The sequence below is a fragment of the Cynoglossus semilaevis genome, chromosome 20, assembly GCF_000523025.1.
Source record: "Cynoglossus semilaevis isolate Cse_v1.0 chromosome 20, Cse_v1.0, whole genome shotgun sequence".
NCBI classification, from domain to species: domain Eukaryota; kingdom Metazoa; phylum Chordata; class Actinopteri; order Pleuronectiformes; family Cynoglossidae; genus Cynoglossus; species Cynoglossus semilaevis.
The window spans coordinates 8,599,493-8,618,651 of NC_024326.1; the positions used below are offsets into that span (position 1 = coordinate 8,599,493).

Genomic DNA, 19,159 nt, shown 5'->3' on the forward strand with positions numbered 1-19,159 from the left:
AGATCAAGGCCTGGGGAAAATCAAAAAAACAGGAAAAAAATACATTAAAACAGATCAAGGCCTGGGGAAAATCAAGGTTGGACATCTGAGAGTGTTGATACAATTGGCAGTGCCGTAGATTCAGGTTATTAAATTGCAACATCACAAAGACAAAACAGTGACATGTTTGTTTGTGACTCAGCGTTTCCTGTGATAACAGATATAATTGCACAGTGGAGATGAGAATGACCCTACAGTCATACAGTATTGTGTAACCTTTAACATAGAAACCTGGTAAATTACAGAGTGTTGTCCTTTTTAATATCTAGCCTGTCATCTGTTCAGACAAAACATATCAACAAAAATAATTAAATATACAAAACAAACAAACAAAAAAAAAACAGCTTTCTAAACTCTAATTGGTTAATTCCACCCATGGATAGTAGAATTTTAACCAATCATAAACAGCAAAGGGCGTAGTCCTCGTTCTTGGCAACTTTTGAGGCCAACTCCCGCGAGATCTTGTTTCCTGCGTTTGGTGGCGTTGCTATAGCTACAGTAGCGTTGCAGTCAGTGGAGAAGCTTCTGCACGCTCCTCAGCTGATGCGCTGCAGACCTACAAATGCTTTCTAGGCCCAGGAGTTTTCGAATAATAGATGACAGGTGAGTTTTTTGTCATTTTTGAGCAACTTAACCTGAACAAATAACTGTCAAGATGTTAACTGAATGAAAAAGTAATTTACTTTCGGCTTATATAATATAATATTCGGTAATATTATTATGTAGTATCACTAGTACTGTTTTCCCTGGTTGTAGTTTAAAAGTCCAAATCCCAGACTATGGATCCAGGGGATGAATTAAATGACCTCCGGCTTCAATTCCAAGCACTACAAAAACAGCAAGAGGAAAGAAAACTGGACAGGAAACGAAAGAAAGAACCGGACAAGCCTGACGTCACTGTTGTGCAGGATGATTTAGAATTATTGAAACAAGGCACTCGGATGGAAAATGCACCTGAAAATAACAGGTAAGTCTTATTAAAGAATGAATCAATAAGCACTCAGTTAAAGTTCCTTTTTTTTGTCTCCTGTTGATTTAAACATATCTCTTCTGGTATTACAACTCCCTTACGCCATCAGATCTAAAGGCACTGACAATCAGAATTTGCCAGATCAACTTAGAGAGCTGAAAGATGAAAATAGCCGTCTCTTTAAACTCCTGACTGAAAAAGAGTTGGAAATCAAACACCAAAAGAAGAAACGAGAGGAAGAAAGACTGGCTTTGGCAGGTATAAATGCACCACTATTATTTACATTTGAACTACAGTGATGTGAAAAATGCTTTATAATATCCTCCTCAACCACTTAGGGACATCAGGGTTGGCTGGGGATCTGGCAGCCACCAAGATAGTAGAGCTGGCCAAGAAGAACAGAGAGCTAACCACGGAAGTAGAGCGAGAAAAGCTCAAGTCCAAGCAACACAGCAACAGAATTAAACAGCTTGAAAAGGAGGTAATGCAAGGGAAAGTTAGCCTGGAGTCTGCTTGTGAGTTCACTCACCAGCATTTAGATTTATTGTTATAAACAGAAAAGATGAGTATGAGAAAATATTCAAGTATATTATGGTAATTGTTTTTTGTTTTTCTCATAGCTGCAGTCCGCTTTGGTGCAATCTCCAAGTGGACAAATAGACACAAAGTCAGTCTCTCAGAGAAGGTTGCCTGATGACAATGAGGTAAAAAAAATTGTATTTTGAACAATATGACTATTCTAGCAAAGTTACATTAATGACAGTTGATTCAAACCAGGCTTTGTTTGGTCACTAAAGCAGGAGAACCCGGCAGTAAAATCACTGCAGGAAAAATTATCTGCCGTCCAGTTCAAAGTGACTGAATATCGCAACCAGGTTCAGTCCCTCAAACAAGAGCTGAAGGTAGCTCACAAGGTAATGTCTTCCTGTGTGAATTAATTAGCACAATGATCATTGTGCGTTCATTAAAATACAATTACACCTAAAAAAACCTCCGTATTTTAAAGAGCACCCTGTGATTGTTGCAGGTTGTAATCAGTGAAGTTGGAGAGGAAGTCAACCTTCAACAATTACTCAGCTCCCCGGGAAACTTTAGGGGCCGCTCTCAACAGATCCTGGCTCTGCAGACAAGGGTGAATAAATTACAAGTACAATCTACTTCTCTACCTCCCTAATGGGAGTCTCTATTTTAAGATGTCTGGTCTTCAACGCAGGATGACTAAGATGTTGTTACATGAATTAATAAAACTACAAATAACAAAGTGGGACACCACAGGTAAAAGATCTAGAGCAGCAGCTGAGCCAGGCGACACCCAGGAGACAGTTGAGCGTCCTGAGTGTGGAGGAAGAGTTTCTGGGTCTGAAAACCCCTTCTCAGGAGAGGAACCTCGGCTTCATCCGCACCATTGAGAAGGAAAAGAGGGAAGCGTTCGAGGTATGGTGCAGTCAGTGATGCGTGTGTTGATTTGAATCAAACAATCAAACAAAACCCATGTAAACATAGTCCTTGATCTTTCCCAACACTCTCCTAGAGGATTTCAATGGATTATGAGGTGCTCCAAAAGGAACACGAGGAGGTGAAGAAAAGGCTGGATGCCTGTAAGGCCAGGAACAAATCCCAGTCTGCTGAAATGAAAACTCTCAAGGTTCAGATTTCCACCCTGTTGGACAAGGGTAAACACGACAATGAGCTTGTGGATGCTCTGCTGGTAGGACATTTGGAGGAAAAGAAAATGTTTTTTAAGAATTATCAGTCAAAACAAGCCCTGTGTTGTATAGAAGGATTGTTTAAAAATATTTTTGTCATGTCATTCACCTCTGACAGAAACAGCAAACACAGATGCAGGAGGTTCTAAGGCGGCTCAGCCAACAGCAGAACCATCAGGAGTTCCATCAGAGCCTGAGACAACAGCTGAGCACTGAGCCTGCAGAGCACTACGTGCTCCTCCAAAAACTCAGGCAAACAGTTGCTGAGAAGGAGACGATGATTAAACAACTGAAGGAGGAAATACAGCAACTCTCCATCACGGTAAACAAAGAAAGACTGAGAAAAATAAACTCTTTACTAACACCGTGTTCTACCTTTTTGGGCCAGACATGCTTGAATATGTTTTATCTCAATATAAAAGCAATCAAGCAAGTTATTTAAAATTAAAAATGTCAAACTTGCTGCTACAGGAGGATAGCGTTGGAGGACAGTCCGGCGTCAGGAGCAGCCGCAGTTCTGAGTTTTCCTCAGAAGAGGGAGACATTGGCAAGAGAAAAACATCGTCAGGGTCTGTAGTATTGAATTGAATTGATTGAATAATCCACACTTGGTCTGTATCTCGGCTGTCAATAATAGCATGCATGTTGTAAGACAGTTCTGTTTAAGCTAAGGTTCACTGAGCTTTCAACGTCTTATCTATTTGACTATAAAACTACAATTCTCTTTTTCAGTTCACTTAATAAATATGGCCATAAATTGGTGCTGCCCAATCTGAAGAGCAGTATAGAGTTAAAGTAAGTTTAACTTCAGTTATCCTTCATTTAAAACCACAGTAATCCTGATTGCATAAATATTTATGTGTGTGTAATTCTCTTTGAAGGGCTCCCGAATCTGCAAAATGTCCCCAATGCTCAGCTGATATTACTGCACTCATGACCCAAAGCTATGAATATAAAGTTCTCAGTGTGGAGAAGGACAGACTTCTTGAGCTGGTCAACGTCCTACAAACAAGGTAACAGGGAGACAGGGTCATTTCTGTGTATGTTTAAAAGTTGTTGCTTATTTTCTCTGTTTTTTTGCAATGTTGAATTGATTTTTGTTATTTTAGATATCAGTATTGCATAAAATATTCCATATTTTCCAGTGAGAAAGAGATGAACCAGAGATGCACAGAGGCAGAGCACAAGTATCAGGAGGAGCGTCGCAAAACAGTCATCCTGGAGCAGCAGCTGGAGAGGACAAAATTAGATTCCAAATGAAGTCTATGTGAGCAGCAGAGCTCAATCTCAGCAGGTTGTATCAGAGTCAAGCTGAATCTTATGTACTACTTCAGTTTTCTGGACGCTCTGACTCAGTAGTTGCTCTCCTGGTTGTCACCCATCTGTCCATCAGGGGCAGCGTCTCCCTGTGTGAGACTGGCAAGATTCTATAAACAACAGCAACTGCCCACGGAGAGTCTGGGCCTCCTATAGACCAGCGTTCCTGCTCTGTACACCATGCCTCCGTGGCCCTCACGTTTTGAATACACAGACCTATTAAGGTTGCTCTTGTTGGTTGCTCCACGACTGGTCTTTTAAATTGAGGCAACATATGTACGGAGGGTACTACAGAGAGACCTCTGCACGATGACCTGCAGCTCTGCAGTGACTTGATGAGACAACCCAAGCATATTTTTCTCCAGGCACTTTGACAGTGGAGACAAGACACTAACCAGCAGGGAAGAGGCCTGTCCCTGCTCAGCGTCACCTCCAGCTGAGGCCCACCTCTCCTGTCACATGTGTCACACAGCAGCCTTCAGGAAATAGATTAGTCTCTCCTGCCACACTAATGTCTGATAAATCTCTTTTTTTTTCTAAATTTTTTAACACAGTTTTTCCCAGCAACAGTTCATATTTCCGTTTGTTTTTCTGCATAACGGTGACTGTAATTGATCTTTCAACTTACAATACTCTCATCAGACAAGTTTTTCTCCCGATACTGATGCTGATTAGATTCAACATTAAACACAATTTCTGTTTGTTGTTTTATCGCTTTTACATTTTATGAAATGTCTTCTGTACTTTATACATGGACCAACGACATACGAGACGTCCAAGCTAATCAAACAAACGGATGCTAAATCTCCTCCAGACGGTGTGACTACTGTATTTCACTTGTTTTTATGTCCTAGAGTTTCTGGCAAAAGATGGATAAATGCAAATTGATGAAAGTCCAATCCAAACAGCAAACACCTCAGGTGACTTCCCATGAGCCTCGTGTTTCCTTGTGAATAAACGTGCTAATCATTTATGACATGAGATCGGCTGTGTATAAGTAGTGGTTAAAAAAATAAAAAGGCATAATCTTCAAACTGCTGTTGCCTGCATTCCCAGGAGCACCTCAGGGGTCACCAACAATGTTGGGGGCCGGACACTCAATTAAAATGGAATAAAAAAAATATCACATTTTAGTCTAGCATTATTATTTCATGCTTATTTTAGAATTCAGGTTTTGGGCTACATTGGGCCCGCAGACCTTCAGTTGATTATCACTGTTCTATGTGACTACTACTACTATTTGATTCTAATTCCAAGGCTGTGTGGATGTGCATAACTTAGTTGCTGCGGCCCCATACATTCACACTAACATTCATCTAAACATCTTTTTTTTTTGCTTTTTCTTCCGACACGGCGGTGAGGATTTCAGTAAAGCCCCCACCTCTCCTACTGCTTGCCCCTCCCTCCTCTCTTCCTCCACATCACGCTTAATTTAAGACCATGGCTGAGTTAGTGTGCAGCTTCAAATACCGCACTATTTCTTCCAGGCCCCTGTGGGAGATTGGCAGGTCCTCATTGGACTGAGGCAGAAGTGCCACAAGACAAAAATATCAGCGTGTGGATGTGATGAAGAAAGCCTTTATACCCCAGACCAACAAAAAACAGCTTGTGTGAAAAATATCTCCTGGACACAACGTGAGGAACTCTTCAATGTAGCTGAGTGAGGCGTGTGTTTACAAGAGAAATAGATAATATACCATTGGGTTTGTGACCATGTGCCCTGCAGGAAATCAGCTCTGAAAGTCTGCAACAAACAGAGCGTTCATGCAGCCAATAACACGTCTCTATTTACATTGAATTTCATGCTAAATGTTACGTTTCACATAAAGGTTCTTTTGTGATTTCTGGTAAAACAGATTTTTTTTTTATATTGGGATTTAAAAGTTAAAATAAATAAATTCAACACTAATATAATTTGAAGAATATATGGCCAGAACCAATCAAGTTTAGAAAGGTGAGGACAAATCAGAGTCAGTGAGCATGCAGGGTACTTCCCCACATTTGACTTGAGTTTTAAAATAAAGCTTCTTTAGTGTTCAACACTCTGTTTATAGAAAAAGAAAACAGACAAATACAACAGCTGCCGACTTCAGTCGTTTGACAGTGTCATCACTTCCAAATAAATTACACCTCGGCAAACAAATTTAATATTGTTTTATGCAGCTGTATTACGCAGAAAGGTGTAGATTTATTCCAAAATGCCCAAATACCCACCAAACCAAACACAAACTTATGTAAACACGGCATACGTAAACAGCCTCCCCTATTTGTCATTCCAGGTTTGAATGACTCCTTTCTCCATCCTTCTCCTCAGAGGTATTCCCACGTTCTGGACCAATGCTTCCTGCAGACCATTGACTGCATCCAGAAACTAAAGTAAATAGAGGAGCTCTGAACGCAAGAGGTTAAAGTTAGCCATCGGTATATGAGGCATCTGTGAACCAAAATCAGGCCAGAAAATGGTCCGCGCCTCTATGAGTCCATTCATCTCCGTGAAGCCTCTCATTTACATGTAATGGAAAGAAAATAAACAGCAGAGTCCTAATGTTCTCATTTACAGTAAGTACAAATTAAATAACGAACGTCTATTTCTCTCTGTCGAGGCCACGCTTCAACTATGAACAAAAGTCCAATCAAAAAAGACAAGAGGAGGTTACTTCTACTTCTACAGCAACAAAAGGAAGGAAAACGTTCGCCTTATCTTACGGTTGCTGTTCTCTCAGGGACTGATATTAACCTGTCATTAAACACAAACGCTGTTTGCTGTGTCTGTTGCTGGCCAGTTTAAAGAGGGCCTGACTGTGATTTAAATAATAACTAGAAACTTTTAGCAGTGACTTTTAACAGAGTTCAAAAAAGTCTGCAGGTGCATTGTTTTGCACACTGATTCAATGAGCCGTTGTATCAGTTCTGGGTTTTGAATACTACATGTTAGTGCAGCAGGTTATATACTGTTCTATCAGATTTATCTCTGATGGTCAGTCTGCTTTCCGCAATATTTTTCTAAAACACATTTGAACCAACAGACCAAAAAAAATGTCCGGATACAGATTTAATGTACAAATCAAGTCTTACAAATGACTTCTCCAGTCTTTCAGGAAATGGAAAGATCATCCATGGCCATTTTCTGCCCAGTTTCATCACTGCAACCATCTTTGTTCTGAATCCAAACTAAATTTATTTTCTTTGTTTTCGATTCCTCATGCATGAATGTCATGTTACTCATTTCAAGCTCGTTGTATTGTACGAAATAAGAGCACATTTAAAGGCGTCCTGGTTTGAATTTGAAGAAAATAAAATTAAAAATTAAAAAAAATCACATTTGTACTGTTTTCACTGTTTAATAACCAGACTTTGGTCACATTTTTACAAACCACCTGCCGATTTGAGTCACTTCTGCCTGCAGTGTAACCACTGTCTGAATGTCAAAGAGCTTTGTTTCTGTGGCTAATGGAACAACAGTGTTGACTTGTTGCTCCTGAATATAAGCACCGCCACCGGAGTCCACTGCCTCATCAGATCAAAGCACTTTTTTGATTTACTTATTTATTTATTTTTTACTTTTATCTGCCAGCTCACAGCAAAATATACAAAAAATAATTAGGAGACAAGTGGGAGAAAAGAGTACAGGATGTCAGCTGAGGCAGCACCGAGCCTCAGGTGGATCCTAATTGCTGAGGGAAGCGTGTGCTTTGTGAATATAAACACAAAGTCATTCAAAACTGTCGGTCATACAGGATGACCAACGGTTTTTATTTTATTCCTCATAGTGACTGCAGAGGTTCGATATAAAACTGAGGATAAAGAGATCATTGTAAAAATGGATACCACAGAGGACAAGTTATTTTAAATTATATTTTTGTATTGCAGTAGTACTGCAAATCTGAAGTATCACTAAAAGTAAAATTCAATGGGTTTATGTTTGATTTGATTACATGTTAAATCAAGAGTTAAATCTTCAGTACATCTGACGTCAACAAGGGTGATCAACCTGGGACCATGGCACAGGTTTAAGCAAGAAATATTTGTAATGAAACATTTTTAAAGTGTCAACAAAACAAATGTTACTGAAAATCTGTTCATACAGAAGGACTGAGTTTACAATTACGTTTTGAATTGAGTTCCCCAAGAATATGGGAATATTAGGTTTCATATAAAACTTTCATATAAAAAGAAATTCTTTGTGTTTGACTTCTACACAGCACCACAGTGCATTGTTTTTTCCTGTAAGTGAAGACAGGTCTAACAGAGAGCTTGCCTTTATCAAGGTTATTTTGGAACGTTATTAAAATAAGTGGCGTAGAAAAGAATTCTTTGATAAATGGGTCACTACACAGCCAAGTAAAATGGATTTTTAGTGTTTATATTTCTTGAATCCTTACAAAATCTGAGTCCTTGAATAAAAAAAAACCCACTTTAGCTGAGGAATTTGTTGCTTTTAAGTTTACTGCTATACATATATGTGTATTTTTTTTGTCATAACTGAGACCACAAGATGACACAGTCATAGTTTTAGATTATGAATCACACATAATCAAAAAAGTGATTAAAAAAAGTCCAGTATCCATTTATATCAAGGATGTTGAGATTCAGTATCTTTTGTGTAACATACATTAATTTAGGGAAATTACCTAAAATCCATCAGTGATTAGTGGATTACAATGTTATAGAAGATACAGTCAACTGCTCATATCTTGTTGGTTGCATTCAAATACTTTTTAAATACTTCTTGGTTAACAGAGCAACCCTCCCGCCGTGGAATAAACAGCAGGCACTTTATGTGATGTACAGTAGATCTTGTACGGTGATGACAGTGGGAGTTATCTGTGACTGAAGCTGAAGAAAAAGACTCATTATCATCAAACGACCTGGAGCTGGGGGCCACAGCTTTGTAACACACTCTTCCCTACTAATTATCATCAGAGAAGTGGTTCGGTGAATGGACTTTTGTTAGCGGTCAACACAGCTTACAGCCTCCACTTTTGTGTCGTCAAAAGGATATTTCCTGTTCTCTTCAGACAAATTAATGAGTTAATGGCGTTATGACATAGAAACATCCAGAGTCAATAGTAGCCTTTTAGAATCTTTTAGAATTGCACTCTGCAGCAGGTTTTCATTTTCCGACAGTCTTTTATGTAAAAAAGACTGTCTTTATATAATCTCCTGCTGTCATTGGCAGGAGAAGAATATTTTCTAAAATTGTAATTAAAAACAGACAAGTCTATTTTTGCACCCTGTGCAAAAAGTTCTTAGTAAAAAGATAAAATGCATTAGAAGCGTCAAAAGAAGCCAAGAGCACAAAACATTTCCTAATACTTGCTTGGTGTGAAATACAGTAATTTCCGGGCTATTGAGCGCACCTGTATATAAGTTGTGCCCACTAACTCCCTTCACTTTGTGCTTTGTCCACAGCAGAGGTAAACAGAAACAGGGAAGTTGGGGTCTTTATTATCAGCCACCCCGATCCAACACCCGCTACAACATGACAGGGCTCAAACTGCTCCACGCACATGTACGCACACAGACATTCACAGACAGGCATACGCTACTAGTATAACACACAGTAGCCTACCAGGAAAGTCATTGATCGCTAGCGGTATGAACTACGTTAGCCCGTAAAAATCCATGAATTAGCCGCATCATTGTTTAAGCCGCAGGGTTCAAAGCGTGTGAAAAAAGTAGTGGCTTATAGACTAGTCTGATCCCTGTATAAATCTTTTGACGACTCTGGCTGACCACTGCTTCTTTAATCTTTTACGTGTCATGCACCATCTTTACATACTTTTTTGCCACTCCTGACTCTCACCGTATTCTTTCCCTCAATGTAATGGTCATTCGCTTTCTTTATTGATTTCATTTTTCTTTCTAGATGAAGGTGCATTTTTGTAGAGACAAACAAATTAACACTTGTCAAAGACGCCTTTTTATTTGACACAATATTGTGTTTGTTTATGTTTCAAACAGAACAAAAGTATCTGTTGGACCAATTCAAAGTAGTAAGAGAAACTCACGGTGGGTTAGATGTGGCTACTCATTCAAACCCATAATGACTTACTGATGGCGTTTCTTGTTTTTTCTCAGAATTACTGTGGCTTTATCAGCATGACTGAAAAACAAAATAGAATATAGTTCTCTTTCCTAAAACAGAAACAATATTAAAAAATACTGCACACAGCTGCCAAGAGTTGAAAGCATTCTCGGTCACAAATTGTTGTTTACAAAGTGGTTTGACTCTAAATGTTTGTCTTTAAAGTGGTTCTCTCTGCAGCATTCTTCCGTCTCCCTTTTACCACCCAGAGAATGTGAGGCTGCGATAATGTTTTGCACTCCAGTCAACCAAGATGATGACACCAATGGCAATTTTACTGTCCTGCGCAGGCCAGCCTCTGGGCTAACTGGACCGCCCATCCCCCTACACTGTATGTGAACTGCTTGTTCCCAGAAGGTTGAGCTGGCTGTAAAGCACACCAGGTCTAATAATTAATTAATGTACCCTAACTGCAGGGTTGGCTTCCTCCACTGTGGACGAGCAGTGTTCAGCTGGCAGCAGCAGCAGCAGCAGCAGCAGCAGCAACAGTACAGCTAACGTCGTCTCTTAGGACAGTGTTGTACCAGAGAGGACACAGATAGAGGAGAGCGGCAGAAAAGCGTGCATGGGAGAGAGCTGCCTGCACCACGGTTACCATTAATCACTCAGGGCCATTGTGGTCCTGTCCTGTACACGGCGCCAGTACAGTCAGGAAGGCAGACAGAGAGGAGGAGGAGAAGGAGCAGTTGGAGAGGGAGAGAGGGGGGCAGGGTGGCTGTAGGGAGACAGAGAATGGTTGGAGATCAGCCTGTGTGTCCACCTCAGCTCCTACTGCGGGGCTGGGGAGCAGTACTGCTGTCCCAGTGCTTGTCCTCCGTCTTCTCCCAGATCCCGGATCCTGAGGTAAGACACTGTTGCATCCCTGTGTCCTCCACTGCACCTGCTCTGGACGGATTATTCTGGAGGGTTCTCTGTGGCAGCTGTAGGTGTTTTCACCATCAAACTAATTTTACGAAAAGAGTGTTTGTCGTTTTAGTTGCTGGTTTATTGGCTAATAAGGTGAGGAGGCGGCTCACTGACACTGTCAAAACACGGTGTTAGAGGTGAAGGCACACATGTTTGAATGTGTGTAGAGAGGTGGATAATGTTTGAATACATTTTACACAATGTGAATACTATGGTTTTTGGTAAAAATGCCAACTGACAACCACTGAAAAACAAAACAAATACACGACCATTTATGATCTGTAATATTGACCGTAGAAGCTTGGTGGGTAATAATGATATTACCCTGTTGAATATTTCATATTATTACATACTTATTAACATTCACGGAGCTCTTGTTTTCTGCAACCCAACCCTGAGGGCATCAAATTATGAAAGGTCATCGAAGGTACCAGAATCAAGAATCGAGAACCGAGCCCTCTCAGCGCCTCTGACATATTACTTTTGTTTATTTTAAATATTTAATGAACTGAACACTATCTACATGTTAACAAAGTCAAGGTATGACAATTGTTAACACCGGCTTCCAGCCAGAACACCTCTGATCCCCGATCAACTCAACAACCAGCCAGCTAATGGATACCTAACTCTGTTAACTAACTGGTAATTAACAAACGTAAAGTTACTTAAGGTCTTTGCGTCTGTATGTTTGTTATTTGTCTTCCAACAAAATTAAACTTAAGACTCGCAGCCACTAATCCTCCTGTATGTCAGTACCAGAGGGAAGGACTGAACCCTCCGTAATCACACTTGAGGCAGAAGTTACAATTTCTTATCCATCTTTAATAATCTCTGCCTCACTAATCCCCACGGGTGAGGAGCACAAACACAGGGTAAATTCATTCAGATGATTTTCTTCTCAAGTGTCTTTGTCATGAGTCATGAGGTCGTGATGTCCTTTTGCTGGTTATTTTTCTGTCTCTTCTTGTTTAAGAAACAAACAAACAAAAAAATCAACAAAGCAGTGATTTAATCAAATCAATATGAATGTTTCCTTTTTCCTGGTTAATCCCTAAACTTTATTATTGGTTGCTCTGTCGCTGTTCACTTGTAGGACAATTGTTGGTTGTTGTTTCAAAGGAAATGTGACGTTGCTGCTGGTGACAACAGTAAATGCAATAAACGTCCATTTTCTGACCCCTGGCACTTTAGATTAAAGTATAGAGTTTCCAAAAGCACCTGGCATGATCCAATCATGTCATTGATTTAGACAGAAACCCTGCTGATGGGTTTATCTGACAACTGTTGCTGCCTAATCTTAGACACACACACACACACACAAACGTACGAAACATATTTATCTTTTCTGATTCCCTGCTCCCAAGATGGATTTCTTGGAAATATGACAAAAAACGTCATGCAGTACAGAGCAAAAGTTTCCAAAGTCAACAAAACTGACTTCAAAACATAGATGGTCTCTGGGATTTTTTCACGAAACTCTTTCTTTAGGGTTTTGGTCAGATCTAAATCCATGTCCATTTGGTGTAATCTAAAAACAGCCAATACATACAGTAAGTGGAAAACAATGTGTAACTATGTAACAGAGCAGAGCTCCTCAAAGGTCCCAATAACATCTTCATGAACATCCATTACATCAGATATTGATATAAAAAAACCTCACGTTCAAATCCTGTAACACTTGTTTTTTTTTAACTCTATCTACAATATGCAGACCTGATTCTTTTCTATTTCTCCGTTCTCCAACAGCTCCTACCCACAGACCCCCCAAAGAAGCCAGACCCAGTGACCTCAGAGACTGTTGTTTTCTGGGGGCTGCGTCTGTGGCAGGTCATCGGCATCTTCTCAATATTTGTTCTGGCAGTTAGTGAGTTACTCTCATCACATTCATAAATTCTCAAAACTGACTTCATGGTGAAAACATTGTTTCACAGAGTGATTACAAACCACTGTGTCTGGAGACAAAACGTTAGCAAACGAAACGAGAAAAACACAAGAGGCAGGAGTTCTTGCTTAATGTATCCAGATAATACAGCCATTAAACTAACCTCTGCTGCTTCATGTGCGTTTTGTTTGTCTTCTCAGTCATCACTCTGTGCTGTATATTCAAATGTCGAATCCCAAGAACCAAAAAGGAAATAGAAGCGCGTCACACTCAGAGACAGGCCGCCAAGAAATATGCCGAAACACTGGACACAGTGCCACCACTCAACGAGCTGACGGAGATCCCAGGATGTAAGTTCTACACTGCAAACACAGTATGGTGCTCAATACACCTGTGTGACACGTGCACTACTTTAAGTAGCATTTTCACACCCTCAAATGATTATACAAAACGTATACAATACAACTGTCTCTTCAACTAATGTGGGATTTTAAAATAACACCTTTTATCTGAGTGTTATGGCAGTGAGTAGTCTCAGAGTGTAGAGCGCATTGACTTGTCTCATGAGTCCTGAGGACTTGACCTATTTTTTTCCATTTAGGCTAAAAGAACAGATGTTTTTCTTCCCATTTTTTCTGGGTCTTGTTAAATATTTCAGCTTTTTCACTTTCATCCCAAAAAAAAGAAGAAAATCACCTTATTTACTTTTCTGAGTCTAGTCTTTTTTACGCTCTGTTAAACTGAGTTTTTCTCCTTTCCCCTCTGGTCTCCTCCTGTCCTTTGCTCTCATCTCTTCTCTCCTCTCCTCTCTCTGCTTCTCTTGCAGCTACTGCTGATGCCTCTGCCATTCAAACAGTTTCTGAGCAGGTCCAGCCTCAAAGCCCAGAAAGCAGCCAGGTCTCAGTAGTTAGGGGCAGCGATGAGCAGCCTAGCTCCTCCAGTTTGCCGGAGATGACATAGCGTCATCCCTGTCTGCTTCTTAGAATCTTATCTTCCACCTCAGCCTCTCGCAAAAGGTGATTTAAAGCTAAAGCTACTCTTCAAGTCACCCCTTTAAGCGTCAGCATGCATCTTGCAGCCAGTCCATTTCCTCCTCTTTTAACACCTTCTGCTAAATATTTGAAACGCGTGGCTAGATTTTGCTTTGTACAGCAAATAGTTCTAGTATAACAGCAGGACAGTTTCAGTTTGTCGGTACAATACTACAGAACATATTTCTTTAACAGGTCAGATTCTTATTACAGTTGGTGTATTTTCATAGTTTATACTTATTTTCGTAGACAATTTTGTACTTGTGAAGCTCGGTTCCTTTTCGTATATTCGTCATTTTTACATATGTGCACGGAAGTGTCAAAAATAGAGCTATTCAGAGTAAATGTGACTGCATGAAGCCTGCCTCTGTTGGTGCCTGATGCTGTCTCTACCAGCTGACGCCTTTTCTGAGCCTTGCTTTCGATACAGCAAATCATTCTCCTGTACCCCTCGTGATTACAAAATGATTGTTAAAGTTAATGCTGCTCCCATCTCTAATTAAAGATTCTTTTTTTCCGTCTTAGTAATTTGGCGGGTTGACTCATTTGTATGTGTCATTGTAGCAACCTTTCCTAAGTCAGATGTAAATCATCCTTTTAGACTGCAGGCTGTAGGAAAATAAAGTCAAATGTTGTCAGTGAAGCTGCAGAAAAAGACATGAAATATCAATTTATTCAATGTAATTTGTAGGAATAACTTGTTTGTTTGAATAAAAGCAAAGATTTATCTGATCAACTGTTGAGTCAGACATTCACTGACACAGCAGGTCAGCTTTACTTCTTATTTCCTTCCAATAAGATCAGCATTTGCAAAAGCGACATTAAACTCAAGATAATTTTTTTCACACATTTTTTCCCAAATTTTTCTTATGTACTTTGTATGTTAAACCAGTGAAGAACTCATTCTTCCTGAGGTCAACAGATAAATACAGCCACCAAATCAATGTACCAGAAGAAAAACATCCTTTAATTCTCTGTTACTACTTTAACATTTCAGTAACAACAATTTTTTGCTTCGCTTTTGAAACCTGACCCTGCTAGGGTCTGAGTGATTCTTCTACCTGCTGTTTTCCTTTCACTTTCACTCCTTTCAACAAACATTTAAATAATTGTTTGCAAGTCATAAGTACTCTCAAGGTTTTAGTCAAACAACAGGCTTTGGCATTTTACCCCTTAACTACATAATTGTTTGTAAGTACAGCCACTACAGCTCACTGCAGCCACTGAGCCAAAAGAGTTAGATATCAATCCCTGTACGTTACATTCAAGGATTAAAGCATGGATTAAGTTACTGCATAATCAAAATTGACTATAGGAATTAATCAAATCGTTAACAGTTACTGATCTCTAAATATGGCCTGGAGATGGCCTTGCAAATATTTCATGGTGTAGTCCACCCTTACAAATTAATCCTGGAACAGGCTCCAGCACCCTACTACTCCAAAAAGGTTTTTAAAAAAGTAAAGGATGAATAAATAAATGCAGGTCAAACTCTGAAACTTTCTCTATTTTAGAGGAAAATGATTGTTTCCTGACGCCACCGCAAGAAATGCAAAACACCCGCTCTTGCAGTCAATAAAAATAAAAAACATATGCAAGGACTGAGTATTTTGAATCTAGGACCTACTGTATGCAGGGAACTACAATATATATATATATATATACATATATATATATATAAATATAAATATGAAAACCCTTATTTAAGGACAGAAAGACTGCAGGCACAACCGAAAGTACGGGAATAAACTCATCAAAGCCACAGTAACTGGATGACAGTCCCTAAACACACCGGGATTTCCCCTGGGGCCCGGCAGACAGTCAGGCCTCCCCTTAGAGCAGGCCTGGGCACAGAGGGCCGCTGTGGCTGCAGGTTTTTCTTCCAACCTGTCCAGAACACACTGACTGACCAATCAGCTGTCTGAAGACTCATGGCAGTTGATTAAATAAGTCAAGACAGGTGTGCTGCTGCTTGGTTGGAATAAAAACCTGCAGCCACCGCGGCCCTTTGTGGACCTAATTGCCCACCTCTGCCTTAGAGAGTGTCAGTGCAGTGCCGCACCGCTGATGAGGACTGATGTGCAAAGCTGCGGTGGTTGTTACTGGCATTTAGTTTATGAAAGCTTTGCTGGTGAGCCACCAGCCAACGGAGTGGCACAGTGCGCTGAGTCAGAGTGATAACTGGGCACAACAACAAACAACAACAACAGAATTCCACCAAAAAACAAAACAAAACCAAAAAAAGAAAAAGAAAACTATAAACAATTTCAGCACATATACAATTCGACATCAAGCATGAACAACAGAACAGACAATGTGACAGTGTGTTCACTGTGAGCCGGGCTTACTGAGCAGGTCATCAGCTGCAGCTGGAGGAAACAGGTGGAGACGATGCCGCTGCTGATCTGAGGGCGGCAGCTGAAGATGATGATGGTGATTAGGCTGCAGAGAGGGCAGAGCTCATGGCATCACCTGAAGTATATATTTATGTATTCTGAACAGACAGTGGGCTAATCTGATTGAATACAATCTGAAAATAAATGCATTGGTGATATTTAATAATGCAATCTTTTTGCTATGCATTGCATTCCAAAATATTATTTTAATAAACATTAAAAAGATGTTTGTGTTCTCGGTGCACGTCTTTGTGTAGCTCCTTGGAAAGATAATGAGGAGATGTTTTCTTTTTACCTCTTATCATTTTTACTAAATTTCTTTCAGGAGAAAACACTTCAAAAAAATTCAATTAAAATATGAAGTAGACCGTATGTATGAGAACAGATAGAACAGCTCAGTACGGCATTGGATTTAATTCCATTTTTATCATTAGCATCTGAGGCCTGTTGATACTCCATGCCTTTATTTATATATATATTTTCCCCCTGCAGCTGCCAAGGCAGAAGTAAAGGAAGAGGTGACAACGGTCTCTGGGAAAGTGGATAATGAAAAAGGAGAGAAAAAGAAAAAGGAAGGCAAAAAGGAAGGCAAAGAAGCAAAAGAAGGGAAAAAAGATGAAGACGATGGGACAAAAAAGAAAGGTGAGAAAGGTGAGAAAGGTAACAAAGGTGAAAAGAAAACGTCCAAAAATGCAGATGATGAAGGAAAAGGGAAGAAATCGGGAGGAAAAGGTGGAGCGAAAGCGGGAGCCAAAGGAGGAGCCAAGAAATCTCAAAAATGAACTGCATTTAGGTGACAACAACTGCATAAAGACACTTTCATATTTTTCACTGCAACCACTTTGGACACTTTTTTTCTTAAATGAAATTTGTACAGAGATTATATTTACAATAAAGGAAAAAAAATGACGTCTAAAAACGTGGTGGTGTTTTCTTTTCAATAACAGATTCAAAAATAGAAGTACAGTAAAATTACAGGTTTATTGACATATTCACAATTTACCAACAAACACAAGAGCAGAAAATATTTTGTGACTTCATTCAAGGTTTACAGCAATATCTACATCATGCCTACTTTTGGATGTAAGAATGAGAGGTGTCCTGAAAAACACACGTTCACACAATGTTTCTATAAGATCACCGTCTACAACAGTTCTGCACGAGATAAATAATAATAATAATTAAAAAAAAACAACTCTCAAAACATTTACTTCCATGGGAGGTATTTTCAAAAAACATCAAAATACAACATTAGCTCTATGGTTATTGGCCGTACTTTACAATTGACTTCAAAACACAATCATAGTACATCATACAATCAGAATAGAATACTGTATTATCTGTTAATAAAGTGCTCAAATGTCATTTTCCAAGGTTTTGTTTGTTTGTTTTTTACAAAAAATGTTTCATGCTCCGGAACCATCCAACCATGTTTGGATTTAGAAACTGAGTTTAACAGTGTGTTTGAGATTTTTGCATGCTTTGAGTTATTTATTCATAGCTTAGTCATCATAATGCAACCCATTGAATCCATATACAGTATGTAACACTCTACGTATAGCTTTACAGATACAATAAAAACATATCTGAATAGTTTCAGGCTTTTTTACAAATCAAATGTTTTTGTTGAAATTACTCTTTTTATTTAATCAATCTCTAGTGTATTGTAAAGGTGAGACTTATTTATTGATGCTGACAAAGTTGGATGAATTAATCTGTTTATCTGTAAACCAAGTGTAACCTATGGTTTAGTTGAGTTTGGAAACACCTTTGTATTAGTTAATACACCTCATTTAATAATTGAGGTGTAAAAATTATTATTATTTTCATAATCAATTCATTTAAACATATATATAAATGTTTTTGATTACTAATAAGTAATTAACACATTTAGGCAGTTTCATATCTGATGTGTAAACCTTGAAATAAAAAAAATTAAAAAAGTATTTTCCAAAGGAAAAAGAAATGTTGCTGATAAGGCGGCACAGGCTGTGATTCCCCGCTGGCTCTGACATGCCTGTCACGAGGTGTCGTTCCTCTTTTGTCTCCCTTGCTTTTGTAGAAAAAAAATAAATAAAAAAAAGTTTTGTTTTTGTTGAGTTGCAGAAATAGAGAAACAATGTTGTCACTCCAGTGCACTCAGCTTTCTTTCAATGGCAAAAACAACAAAACGGAGAAATAAGCACTGGTCACATGAAGCTGCTGAGTTACTTTCTATTGGTTGAATCTAATCGTGTAATTGTGTCATAGGCACCGCTTTGTGTTTCCAGCCGTCCGCCGAAATGTTTTGTTCGACATCTGGCTTTACTTTTACAACGTTCTGGTCAATGTTAAAAAAAAAACCTGGTTCTTAAAGTCGAGAGCCTTAATTAGCAGTGAATTCCTAATAATTGTTTCAATGTGAAATTTTGTTTCGATTTGAAAGTGGTACACAGCCGCTTTAACTCTAATCCTTGAATCTCCCCACACAAACTGAAGAACACTTCAACTGCCACAGCAGAATTGGCAACGTTTTGACACTTAATACTTGACAATAAACTGGAATCTCTTTGAACAAACTAACAAATAGTAACTAATCAAAATTTTAAATTACTATTTTTAATTGTTGTTATAATAAGATGTTGAGGCCACTGTTACTACCAATATGCTTCCTTTCCTCTTTGGCTTCCTATGTAACCAACCTGCAAATGTCATGGAATGTCTTAATAAATGCTAGAATGAATGCCCTTTGTCACCTCCGAAAATAGAAATTCACCATTTTTTTATGGACTATGTACAGAATTAAATATCACAAACATTCGGTAAATAAAATCAACATACAGGG

The 19,159-nt window shown here is 39.1% G+C and overlaps 2 protein-coding genes across 2 annotated transcripts; both read left to right on the plus strand.

Annotated features, from left to right (window-relative positions):
- Positions 1-67: 67 nt before the first annotated feature.
- On the plus strand, positions 68-5,762 carry ccdc13 (coiled-coil domain containing 13). The gene is made up of 14 exons (XM_017042292.2): positions 68-642; positions 796-1,006; positions 1,119-1,267; positions 1,348-1,490; positions 1,630-1,713; positions 1,807-1,923; positions 2,037-2,141; positions 2,285-2,443; positions 2,541-2,717; positions 2,834-3,037; positions 3,187-3,284; positions 3,448-3,510; positions 3,597-3,728; positions 3,861-5,762. Exons 2-14 carry the CDS (start codon positions 819-821, stop codon positions 3,973-3,975), a joined length of 1,734 nt encoding a protein of 577 aa, XP_016897781.1. The 5' UTR covers positions 68-642; positions 796-818; the 3' UTR covers positions 3,976-5,762.
- Positions 5,763-10,457: 4,695 nt separating this feature from the next.
- On the plus strand, positions 10,458-18,510 carry tmie (transmembrane inner ear). Its single transcript, XM_008334441.3, has 4 exons — positions 10,458-10,963; positions 12,773-12,890; positions 13,109-13,258; positions 16,828-18,510. Exons 1-4 carry the CDS (start codon positions 10,853-10,855, stop codon positions 17,115-17,117), a joined length of 669 nt encoding a protein of 222 aa, XP_008332663.1. The 5' UTR covers positions 10,458-10,852; the 3' UTR covers positions 17,118-18,510.
- The last annotated feature ends 649 nt before the right edge of the window (positions 18,511-19,159 follow it).